Here is a 13,246-nt window from a genome sequence, read left to right as displayed (position 1 = left end):
ACTGGAGGAAGAACCGGGACACTGACCGGACTCCAAACTGACGCCCAAAAAAGGCGATTCAGGCTTTGAAACCCCCGCATCCCCGCTAGACGCGCACACGCGGTCCGGGGAGCGATTCTTCGCGCCCTCGCCCTCCGACGCCATAAGCCACGTGGAGACCGATTGGGGAACCCCCTGCCCGCTACAAAAGGTAAAAATTACCTGCTTCTCGCTCCGAGCTGTAACGAACTGCTGTCCCAGTGAGCAGCTGCAATAAACGCTGATATAAACGTTGAAATAAACGCCCTTAAAGGACGTTCAAAAAAAAAATTTTTTTTTAAACGGAGCCAGCGGGAGGGGGGAGAAAAGGAGGGACCTGGCACCACCAGGTTTGCACTTGCTCAAGAAGAGCCCTCAACCTCAGGTACTCAACAAAACCTAAGAATTAGGCTTGGAGACCTACCCAGAGCTGTTGCTGTGTGTGACCACCACCTGCTGAGATAGAGAACATACAGAGGAGTTTCCGGCAGCACATGACCACATATAGGGAGGCAAAAGGATTGCTCTCTATCTCCACCTGCTGGTAGATGGACACAACCCACTAGTCTATGGATTGATCAGCATGATGATATGGAATCACAGCACCGAAACAGTTGTTATAACAGTCATGACCAAATTCAAACAAATTATTGCAACTGGTAACAATGTTCTTCTTTTACAATTCGACATATCCAGCGCGTTTGACATGGTTAACCATGGTATTCTATTAAATATTCTAGAATATTATTTCATGAACTAATGCTTTGGGAGGCACTAGCAGCCCAGGGTAGCCCAAAAAAAGGAAAACTTTTTGTCTCCACTTGGAACAAGTATTTGCACACTATTTCCCATAAAGCAAGAAGCTCTGTGTTAAACAAATTTCATACTTTTTAGATGGACAGGGGGGTGGGGGTGGGAGCACAGGAATTTAAGTAAACCAGGCTAGGAGGGGGAGGATAGGCAATTGGGTGGGGATAACAGTTGAAGACGATGTAGAGGGGGTTCCAACAATAGGTTGGCTTTGTATTATCCTGCAGTAGCAGAGTGGAAAGGTGTTTGGAGAGGAATCAAAAGAGCGAAAACCATGAAGGTAGGGGAAAACAGGAGCGCGGCAAAACAAGTAAGGGGGGGGGGAGGGAGGGATAGGAAACTTCAGATAGGGTACTGTAATAATTATAGCATTCCATGTGATGTTAGTGAAATTAATATGTTATTTTGACTAAGACTATTTCCTGTTCATTTTGACAAAGTAAGCAAACACTTAGGGTACAGAGACTGCAGTTTGTGGGAATGAGGGGAGGAAAAGGAACAAAAACAAAATATTGGTGGTACAAGTTATTGTTAAATTCGCAAAAGAATGTTGTGTTCATTGATTTGTTAATTGTTACATTTCAAGGCTATGTATAAGCTATGGGATCATCAATAAAAAAAAGTTGAAACAAACATTCTAGAATATTTTGGAATTGGAGGAAATGTCCTGAATTGGTTTCATAGTTTCCTAACGGCAAGAACATACCGGGTGATATTTATATCAATCATATCATCGCCATGGAGACCTGAATTTGGTGTGCCTCAAGGATCTCCACTTTCACCGATTCTCTTTAACTTAATGATGTTACCACTGGCCAGATCACTATCCAACCAAGACCTAAACCCATATATCTATGCTGATGATGTGACGATATATATTTTGTTCAAAAACGACTTATCAGAAATTACAGATTAATTTTTTAATCTCAGTTTCCAAATTATGAACTCATGGGCGGATGCATTCCAGCTAAAGCTCAATGCAGAAAAGACACAATGCCTTATACTATCATCGCAGTATAATAAAATCAACCATACCAATATAAATACACCAAACCATACTCTTCCTGTTGCGGACATCCTGAAATTCCCAGGCGTAACAATTGACCGAAATCTTAACCTAGATTGCCATGTGAAAAATATTATAAAGAAAATGTTCTGTGCTATGTGGAGGCTTAGTAGAGTGAAACCTTTCTTCCCCAAGGGAGACATTCCGCAAACTAGTGCAATCACTGGTATTGAGTTATTTGGACTATTGTAATTCCTTATATGCGGGATGCAAGGCACAAACCATTAAGAAACTCCAGACTTCCCAGAACACTGCAGCCAGACTGATATTCGGAAAGGCGAAATATGAAAGTGCCAGACCCCTTGGAGAAAAATTGCACTGGCTCCCACTAAAAGATCGAATTGCATTCAAAATCTGCACCTTGGTTCATAAAATTATTTATGGAGATGCCCCATCTTACATGTCAGACCTAATAGATTTGCCAGAGAGAAACAACAAACGTTCATCACGTACTTTCTTAAACCTTCATTATCCCAACTGCAGAGGGCTTAAATACAAATTTATACATACATCTAGCTTCTCATACATCTGCACACAACTATAGAATGAATTACCGATCACCATAAAAACAACACACGATTTGACAACCTTCCGGAAATTACTGAAGACTAACTTGTTCAAAAAGACGTACAAAAAGGATCCCCCATAACGAACTGACTCCTAAACTGCACCAGATACAACTATTATCGAACTCTTCTAATTTGTTTATTTTAATTACACCCTCATTACTGAATATTATATCTTGTCCTGATCTCATTATGTTATGTTTTATCTATTTATCCACTTCTAATCCTACATGATATTCTTATGTACCTTATTTGTAACAGTTCTGAAATTCTTATTCGTTAATATGATTGCTATGATATTTTTAAGCACCTTATCTGTAATAATATTTTGAAATTCTTATTCCATTAATGTGATTATTGTTGTAACATATTGTAAGCCACATTGAGCCTGCAAATAGGTGGGAAAATGTGGAATACAAATGCAGAAAATAAATAAATATGTACATACTGGCATATACATGTGAAAAATCCTTTATAAAATTACCTCCTTTATGTCTGATCATGAAAACTTATATGTGCCATATACAAACTGAAGAGTGAAATATCTAATGCCATTTACCGGGGTCAGCTGTGGAGATGCCAGGAGCTGCTGAACTTGCTGCAGCTGCTGTTCATGCTGATGCAGGAGGTGGCGCTGTTGATCTGTCACAGGATTCAGACCTGACATACTGCAAAGGAAACAATGGAAGAGATTAGAGATGTGTGTGCCTTTTCTCTGGCACATCTTATTTTCCTTCTCTGAGGACAAGCAGGAGGCCTATAATTCTGACAGATGGGTAATGCGGGTCTGCATTGCCGGGCCAGAGCTTGTAACAAGCTTAAAAATATGTCTTTCAGTGCGAGACATGCTCTACCGCACATAAGTGCCTTCCCACCTGCTGCAAGAATGCGGGACCAGCAGTTCTTTTTTCTATGGTGAGGAGGGGATGCGTTCATTATCCACTCCTTACAGTTGGTTCAGCTTTGAGCTTTTTTTGCCTTCCATTTTTTTTAAATACCTTTTTCGTTTACCTTATTTTATTCCTTCCATATATATTTTTTAGATTATTTTTGCCTTTTTTCTAAGTTTTCTGTTTTACCGCACTCACTAGGCTGCTCTGGTTGGGTTTTGGCCTTCTCTTTTTTGGTGCTCTTCCCAGCATCATTGAGTTGTTTGATTTGGCCACGGCTGCTTTTCCTTTCATCGAAGGTTCCCAGTGGCTTCAAGCGTTGCACTCAGTGCAACAGGACCGTCTCTAGCAAAGACACCCGTTCTTGATGTCTACAGTGTTTTGGGCCTGATCATATCCCTGCAAACTTTATACTCTGCCTTCGTATGAAGAAGAAAACACAGTTGGCCAGAGAGGTTCAGAGAGAAAAGATTTTTGAAGCCAGATCTGAAACCATTGCATCAACATTGGGTGCATTGGTCCCATATGGCTGCGAGACCCTTCCACACTTGGAGTGACTGTGCATCGAGTGGGTCTCCACTTGCCTCGGCCGCTATGCAGGCCTCCTTGAACCGATCAGTGTTGGACCAAGAGGACGTCACATTTTCCTCTTTGGCAGTGGGGAGCATCAATGCCAGACATTGGAAGAAGCATTGGCATCGATCCCCCCTCGACGCATGGCCCTGGGAGCCCCGGGGCAACAAGGATTTACTGGTTCCCAAGAAGTATCGGCGCCGGGAGGACCGCTCCCCCTCCATACAGGCAGTGCCGATGTGTGGATCTCCACACAGCTAAGACAAGGCACCCCGCTTTGACCCCCATAGATTCAGCAGCCTGCTTTTAGACTGGCACCCCAGCTTTTCCCAATGTTGGCCCTTGATGAGCACCTTTGGGCTATGCTCTTCTCCTAGAGGGGTTGTGATGGTCCCGCTTCACGAGATCTTACAGGATGTTTAGGTGGAGAACTGGGAGTCCCGTCTGTCGGTCCCTCTCCTCCCTAAGAAGATTGACACCATTACTGGATTAGTCCTCCCCTGGGTTTGATAGGCCCCAGTTTTGTTCCCTAGTGGTGGAATCTGTGCTCTAAAGACCAGGAATTCTAGGAATTATGCTTTGGCGTCCCCTGGCAGGGAAGCTAGAACCCTGGATTCTTTTGAGCAGAAGATGTATCAGGTCTCCTTGCTCATCTCCTGTATCTAATCGTACAAGCCTGTACTTGTGGACCTTGCTGCGCAGTACGTTCGATTTAGCAGACTCTCTCCCACCAGAGAAGGCTGGGTCTGTTCGCCAGCAGGTCAAGCAGCAGAAGGCGTGTCGTAAATTCTTGGCCAGGGGCACCTATGACAATTTTGATGTAGCCTCTATGGCCACGCATCTCTGACTTGGACCTAGCAGTCCAGCAGAGATTGGTGGATACCGCATGCAAGGGGGATAATCTTCTTGGAGACAGGGTAGAGAAAGAGGCATATTTTCAAAGCACTTTGGGAGGCTAAGTTCCATAGGTTTCTATGGAACTTTGGGAGGCTAAGTGCTTTGAAAATGAGCCTCAATGTCACTGACCTCATCAAGAGGCACACTGATACCAGGCACACTGATACCATTGATTCGCTCTCCTGCCGTGCGCCTTCTTCACTTGCCTCCTCCTCTAGGAGGTTTTTTTTTGGCAAGTCGAAGAGGAGTATTTATTACTTGCAGAGGCGCAGGTGCACCCCTTCTCATCAGCAGGCTCAGCCCGAGTGCTCTCGTTCTCATCAACAGCGTGTGCCTAAGTCCCAGACGACTTCCCAGTCAAAGCAGGGGGTGAGCTTTTGACTGGCTCCATTAAAAGTGACCATCTCTGATGACTTGCCAGTTGGGGGGGGAGGGGAGAGGCTGAAGTTTTACCAAGAAAGGTGGCCCCTTGTAACCTCCGACCAGTGGGTTTTTCAAATAGTCGATTATGCCCTGTGTTGGCTTCAGAGACCACCAAGGTTACCCATCGAGAGCACATCACTTCAGTTCTCAGAACAAGTAGGTATTTGCAGAGGAACTCTCCACCCTTCTCAAGGTCCCTGCGCTTGAAACCGTTCCACCAGCGGAAGAAAAGAAGGGATTCTAGTCTAGGTACTTCCTTGTTCAAAAGAAAACAAGGGGTTGCATCCCATCCTAGACCTGAGTGGACTCAACAAATTTCTGATCAAAGAAAAGTTTAGGATGGTTTCCCTGAGCACCCTGCTTCCCAAACGTCAAGAAAACGACTGGCTATGCTCTCTGGACTTAAAGAATGCTTATACTCATATTACATTAATTCAACCTCACAGAAAGTATCTTCGTTTTCAGCTGGGGACACGTCACTTCCAGTATCGTGTGTTGCCTTTTGGCCTCACGTCAGCTCCCAGGGTTTTCACCAAGTGTCCTGCAGAAGTCGCAGCATCGCTATGCAGACTGAGGGTCCATGTGTAGCCTTATCTCGATGACTGGCTGGTGAAGAGCACGCTGTGGGACGGTGCTCAGGAGTCCATGTGGAGGACTATTCGGGTGTTAGAGCAACTATGGTTCATTTTAAAATAGCCGAAGTCCCATCTGCTCCATGTCCAGCAATTGGAGTTCATTGGGGCCCTGCTAGACACTCAGCTGGCTCAGGCTTTTCTCCCTGTGGCGCATGTAGATGCTCTTGTCACCCTCGCCACTCGAGTCCAAGCAGCTCAGCAAGTCACAGCCTGGCAGATGTTGAGGTTGTTGGGCCACATGGCCTGTACTGTTCATATGACACCCATGGCATGTCTTCACATGAGAGATGCCCAGTGGACCCTAGCTTCCCAGTGGTGTCAGGCAACGGGGAACCTGGAGGATGTCACCTGAGTTCCGTCAAAGCTGGTTCAGTCCCTACTCTGGTGGACAATTTGATTCTGGGACTCCCATTCCAAATTCCACAGCCCACGAAAGTGCTGATGACTGATGCATCCTGCCTAGGGAGGGAGCTCATTTAGACGGGCTTCACACTCAAAGTGCTTGGTCAGCCCAGGAAACAGATCTCCAAATCAACCTTCTGGAGCTCTGGAGAGTCTGAAACGCTCTAAAAGTTTTCAGGATTAGCTGAACAACCAAATTGTATTCATTCAAAAAGACAATCAGGTTGTCATGTTCTACACGAACAAGGAGGGGGCACCAGATCACGTCCTCTGTGTCAGGAGGATGTCCAGATGTGGCATTGGGCGCACCAGCATGGGATGCTTCTAAGGCCACTCACCTGGTGAGAAAATAGCCTGGCCGACAGACTGAGCAGGGTCAGGCAAGCACACGAGTGGTCCCTCAGCATGGGCGTTGCCCGCAAGATCTTTGGAGCGTGGGACACCCCCTTAGTGGATCTCCTTGCCCCTCATTGCAATCACAAAGTCTCTCAGTTCTGTTCCAGGCTCTAGGCCCACGACAGACTAGTGTCGGATGCCTTCCTCCTTCATTAGGGAACAGGACTTCTGTATGCATATCCTCCCATTCCTCTTGTGGGGAAGACTGTTGAAACTCAAGCAAAACCAGGGGACCATGATCTTGATCGCTCCCTACTGGCCCCAGCAGAATTGGCTTCCTCTTCTTCTGGAGCTATCCTCTGAAGAACTGTGGAGACTGGAATGTTTTCTGACTCATCAAGCAGAATGAAGGATCTCTTCTGTATCCCACCCTCCGGTCTCTGGCCTTCACAGCCTGGATGTTGAGAGCTTAGAACTTGCTTCCTTTTATCTTCCTGAGGGTGTCTCCAGGGTCTTGCTGGCTTCCAGAAAAGATTCCACTAAGAGGTGTTACTCTTTCAAATGGAGAAGGTTTTCTGTCTTGTGTGATGGCAAGGCCTTAGATCTTATTTCCTGCCCTACACAATCGCCTGGTTCAGATGCAACTCATCCACAACCTTAGATAGGAACTTAGAATGCATGTGGAGGACTACTCAGTTATGATGAAACTTCACATAAGGTGCATTCACTACTAAGACCTGAAGCTCACTGATCCTGCAAGCTGAAGTAACAGCCACCAAAAATATGACCTTCCAAGTCTAGTACTTCAGATGACAGGAATCAAGTGGCTCAAAAGGAGCTTTTATCAGCTGGGTGAGAATGACATTGAGGTCCCATGACCTAGGTAGAGGTTTGACAGGGGGTTTTGTCAACAGCAAACCTCGTATGAAGCGAACAACTAGAGTCTGTCCAGAGATGGGCTTACCCTCTACACATTGATGATAAGCACCAGTTGCACTGAGATGAACCCTTACAGACGGAGTTGGTCTTGAAATCAGACAGTCACCTAACTTTTTGTTTCTTTCAATCCCAACAGGATGGGGGTTGCCATCGGGAAATGCACCATTTCTAGTTGGCTGGTGGATTGCATTTCTTTCAACTTATTCCCAGGCTGGGCTGACCCTTGAGGGTCATGTCAGGGCTCACAATGTCAGAGCCATGGCTGCGTAAGTAGCCCATCGGCGGTCAGCCTCCACTGAAGAAACTTGCAAGGCTGTGATGTGGTCTTCAGTTTACACATTCACATCTTATTACTGTCTTAAGCAGGATACCTGACGCGACAGTTGGTTTGGACAGACAGTTCTGCACAATTTGTTTGGGGCCTAGAGTTCAACTCCACCCTCCTAGGCCTGTTTTGTTCTGTTCCAGGCTGCACTCTCACTCAGATTTTATATAGCTTCAGGTTAATTATTTTTTTGCCCTTGCAATGTCCAATTGACCATTGGGTGTTGTTTTTTGTGATCCTGGTAGCTAGGGATTCCTATCTGTGAGAATTATAGGCCTGCTTGTCCTCAGAGAAAGCAAAGATACTTACCAGTAGCAGGTATTCTCTGAGGACAGCTGGTCTTATATTCTCACATACCCTCCCACCTTCCCTTGGAGTTGTCTCCTTTTTATTATGCTTTATGTTGTACTGCTGGTCCCGCATTCTCGCAGCAAGTGGAAAGGCACTCACACATGTGCAGTGGAGCGTGTCTCGCACTCAAGAGACTTATTTTTAATCTTGTTACAAGCTCCAGACTGGCAACGTGGATCTGTCGTACCCATCTGTGAGAATATAAGGCCTGCTGTCCTTGGAGAACACCTGCTACAGGTATCTTTGCCCTGCAGCTACTTACAAGGCTCTTGCAGATATAAATGATTCTCAAAATCTCTGAACTGCTAACCTAGTGGAGGAGTAGCTTAATGGTTAGTGCAGTGGCCTGAGGTTCAATTCCCAGTACTGCTCCTTGTGACTCCTGGGCAAGTCATTTCACCCTACATTGCCCCAGGCACAAAATAAGTACCTGTATATAATATTTCAAATCTGAAGAAAAGAGTGGAAGAGATAGTTCCAAGAACTACCAAAAGTCCAATATCTTCAAATAAAAGTTTATTCTCCAATAAAAATGACATAAACCGTCCAGACCACACTGCTACTGCAGTGCAATCAGCAATAAACATAATAGTCAGCTACTGCAGTGAAGTGTGTCTGTCCAATGTTGCTGATATTGTGGTTATTTTTCATATTGTTTTGTTAGTCTGTCAAGTTGTGACCCCTGAAGAAGGCACACAGCCAAAACACAGCCCATGTAGGGTCTGGACAGTTTGTTAACTAAAAGAAATACTGGAGCTGTCGGGGATCCACAAGCCAGCCTCAGTGTATGCGTGCAAACTAAGCATACATGAGGGGTAGGGTGGCAGTGGCTCAGGGACACTGCCACCAGCTACACAGGGTGTAAGTGTTCCTTCTGCCAGGAGGAGGTCTTCAGCTGGCGGGACATGCAAATCCCTGTCAGCCACAACAACAGAGCACTGATTTTGGGTGGGCTTCAGCCCAAAGTGGATGGGCTCTGGCTCACCCAGGCCCACCCATGACTACACCAATGGAGTGGATGAGAAATCAAGATGATGTGCAATACACAGAAAAGGAGAAAAACTAGAAGGAACTAAATAAGAACAATGGACAGGAAAACAAAAATGTAAAACAGTGAAGGAGAACTAAAAGGAATAGAAACATACTAGAAGTATTACATACAGATGTTCAACTTGCTTTAGCTTTTTGCTTAATAAAATCTCACCTATTCACGCTGGTGGGTAAGTGAAGTGAAGGTGGCCCATTGCCTTGTGTAATGCAATTCTGTGACTGTGTCACAGTGCACCCAGCTTGGATTGCTCCATTCAAATTTCCCAGGATTCCATTCACAGAAAGCTGCTGCTGGCTTGCTGCCAAGTTTCCTAGCAAGCCACCTACAATAGGAAGGTTGGAGATGGTGTGGTTAGCAGTACCAGCATTGCTTCCAAGGGCATTTCCTGTTATTCTTGCCAATCCATTGACAAGTTGCTGCTGCTGCTGCTGCGATATGCCTGTGATTAGAGGAACTGAACTGGAATTTTGCTGAGGCAGAGGTGGAGGAGTACTGTGGAAGGACAGAGATGAACTACTTCTGCTTTGGCAACCAGAATGTGGATCCTGAAGAGTGAAATACAAAGACTAAAATTATGAGTAGCAGTTCAAATTTTGTATGCCACTTGCAGTAAAGAACATTAAAATGCAGTATCTTTCAAGATATTTATGAAACCTGAAATTATGACAAACTATGGCTCTCAACTGGGATATACCTGACTTCTATAGAATAAAAGAGTACCAACTTTTACTTGCAACTGGTATAAACTCCCATAACTTGCAGAGAGAACCTTAATTATTCTTTCCAACCCAGTGGAAGATGGAAATAATTATACAAAAGAGGTTAAGAATGTCTGTCTGTCTGCCTATGTGGGGGCAAAATAACTCTCCAAAAATTTAACATAATGGGATGAAACTTGACATGTGGGTAAAACCAGTAAAAACATTAATCAAATTCCAAAATGGACTAAATCCGACTGGGGATACCAGAGAAATATACCCTCCCTTCCAAAAATGGCCCAATTCATTCCTATGGGAGCAGAAGTTCCAGCTGGTGTAGCGCAGAATATTTGATGGAATTGAATGAAACTTGGCATGTGGGTAAAAACAGTATAAAGACATATCAAGTTTGAAAATGGGTCAAATTGTACTAGGAGTTCCAGAGAAATAAGCACCTCAAAAAATGGCCCACTGCATTTCTATGGGAAAAAGAGTTCCAGTTGCTGTACCATACAAACTTACATGCAGTGAAACAAAGCAGTTAAATGATTCCTCCTTTCAAACTGCCTCTCGCTATTCTCTATTATCTCCATCCTTCAGAATTTCCCCTCCACGCCGTGAACTGTCCCACCCACATAACCTACCCTCCCATAACCAGAAATTAGCCACTGCAACTGCCATCCTACCTCGCAAACTACCCCATACAACTGCCCTATCCCCCCCAAATACCCCATGCAACTGTCCCACCACCCCAAAAACCTGCCCTCACCCCAAAAAATACTTTCCTGCAACTGCCCCACCACCCCACACACTGTCCTCATACCCAAAACCTAACTTCCCCAGCTCCAAAAGCTAACCCCCAGCAACTGCCTCCACTCCCATAGGCAACACATACATACGTACATAGTGTTCTCCGAGGACAAGCAGGCTGCTTGTTCTCACGACTGGGTTGACGTCCATGGCAGCCCCCACCAACCGGAAGAAAACTTTGCAGGCGGTCCTGCACGCAGGGCACGTCCACTGCGCATGCGTGGCCGTCTTCCCGCCCGTGCACGACCGTTCCCGCTCAGTTTTTTTCTATTCCGCGCTGGAGAGAGACGTGTTATCGTCTCTCTCTCTCTCTCTGTCAGCCCCGGAAACCGGATTGCGGCCTAGCCGCGTTTTTTCTCCTTAGCGTACATTTCTTTTTTTATTGTTAAAAAAAGAAAAAGTGTCCTCGTCGTTCTTAGCCGTGAGGGTGCTTCGTTGCAGCCTTGTGGCCGCGCGGTCGTTTTCTTTTTTGGGTGTGCTTTTTCACCGCCACCATCGACGACTTTGACTTCGCCGACGTGATTTTTCCGTCGATGTCCTCGAAGGTCCCGAGTGGATTCAAGAAGTGTGGTTGGTGCGGCCAGCAGATCTCGCAAACCAATACCCACGCTTGGTGCCTCCAGTGCCTCGGCCCAGAGCATAATACAATACCAAGACGTGCACCTTGTGTCTCGGCTTAAGGAAGCGGACACAGGTGGCGAGGCAAGTTCTTCGGGACCGTCTTTTCGGAACTTGCGCCGGCCCTTCGACATCGATGGCATCGGTATCGACGGCCGGATCTTTGGTACTGGTACCGATGTCGACGAAATCGGTGCCGACTCTGGCACCGACCCCAGGAGTACAGGTACCATTGGCCCGCCGGCAATGGCGGGGGTGAGCGGCCGTGCGGGCAGTCGGCCCCGGCCACTCCCTCTACCCAGGGCCATCGGGACCAAACCCTGTCGGATCCGATTCCTCGAGGCCGGGGGGGGGGGGGGGGGGGCACTGGTGTCGACCGCCACGCAGGTGGAGTCCCCGTCGACGTCAATGGAGGGAGCTTCATCCCTGCCGGCGCGGGAGTCCACCGCTCGACGCCATCACCGAGGACGTGGTTCCTCGCAGTCGAGACGGGCCCGGTTGAGGTCTGAGCTGCAAGAGCTCATGTCCGACACCGAGGAAGAGGCCTCGTGGGGGGAAGAGGAGGACCCCAGATATTTCTCCTCAGAGGAGTCTGTGGGCCTTCCCTCCGACCCCACTCCTTCACCGGAGAGGAAGCTCTCGCCCCCTGAGAGCCTCTCATTTGCCTCCTTTGTCAGGGATATGTCTATTTGCATTCCCTTTCCCGTGGTCACCGTGGATGAGCCGAGGGCTGAGATGCTCGAGGTCCTCGACTGTCCATCACCACCTAGAGAGTCTTCCACGGTGCCGTTGCACAATGTCCTCAAAGAGACACTGCTTCAGAACTGGCTGAAGCCATTATCTAACCCCACCATCCCCAAGAAAGCGGAGTCCCAATACAGGATCCACTGTGACCCAGAGTTGATGCGGCCTCAATTGCCTCATGACTCGGCGGTCGTGGACTCTGCTCTCAAGAGAGCACGGATACCGCCTTGGCACCCCCGGGGCGGGAGTCTCACACTCTGGACTCGTTTGGGAGGAAGGCCTACCAATCTTCCATGCTCATGACCCGCATCCAGTCATACCAGCTCTACACGAGCATTCACATGCGGAACAATGTGAGGCAACTGGCGGACCTGGTCGATAAGCTCCCTCCGGAGCAGTCCAGGCCTTTTCAGGAGGTGGTCAGGCAGCTGAAGGCGTGCAGAATGTTCCTGTCCAGGGGTATCTATGACACCTGTGATGTGGCATCTCGAGCTGCGGCCCAAGGTATAGAGATGCGCAGACTCTCCTGGCTGCGTGCCTCTGACCTGGACAACCGCACCCAGCAGCGACTGGCGGATGTCCCTTGCCGGGGGGATAACATTTTCGGCGAGAAGGTCGAGCAGTTAGTGGACCAACTGCACCAGCGGGAAACCGCTCTCGACAAGCTCTCCCAACGGGCGCCTTCAGCATCCACCTCTGCAGGTGGACATTTTTCCCGGGCCCGGCAGGCTGCTGGGACACTTGCTGCTCCCTACGACTACAGCAAGTGTAGGTACACCCAGCCGGCCCGAAGGCCTCCTCAGGCATAGGGACAGTCCCAGCGTGCTCGTTCCAGTCAACAGCATGCGCCTAAGCAGCCCCCTGCGCCTCCACAGCAAAAGCCAGGGACGGGCTTTTGACTGGATCCATGGGAACATAGCCGCCATCAAAGTGTCCATGCAGGACGACCTGCCGGTCGGGGGGAGGTTGAAAGTTTTTCACCAAAGGTGGCCTCTGATAACCTCCGACCAGTGGGCTCTCCAAATAGTGAGGTGCGGATACACCCTGAATTTGGCCTCCACTCCACCAAATTGCCCACCGGGAGCCCAATCCTT

At 47.6% G+C, this 13,246-nt stretch overlaps 1 protein-coding gene across 1 annotated transcript in view; it reads right to left on the bottom strand.

Annotated features, from left to right (window-relative positions):
- MLLT6 (MLLT6, PHD finger containing) overlaps positions 1 to 13,246 on the bottom strand; it is a 360,336-nt gene that overhangs the window by 60,959 nt on the left and 286,131 nt on the right. Inside the window, 2 exon segments of the mRNA XM_030220707.1 lie at positions 3,020 to 3,128; positions 9,436 to 9,827. Coding sequence (XP_030076567.1) covers positions 3,020 to 3,128; positions 9,436 to 9,827 — 501 coding nt within the window.

The sequence above is a fragment of the Microcaecilia unicolor genome, chromosome 12, assembly GCF_901765095.1.
Source record: "Microcaecilia unicolor chromosome 12, aMicUni1.1, whole genome shotgun sequence".
Lineage (NCBI taxonomy): Eukaryota > Metazoa > Chordata > Amphibia > Gymnophiona > Siphonopidae > Microcaecilia > Microcaecilia unicolor.
The sequence above is the reverse complement of the archived record's forward strand: the minus strand, read 5'-3'. Positions and strand labels throughout refer to the sequence as shown.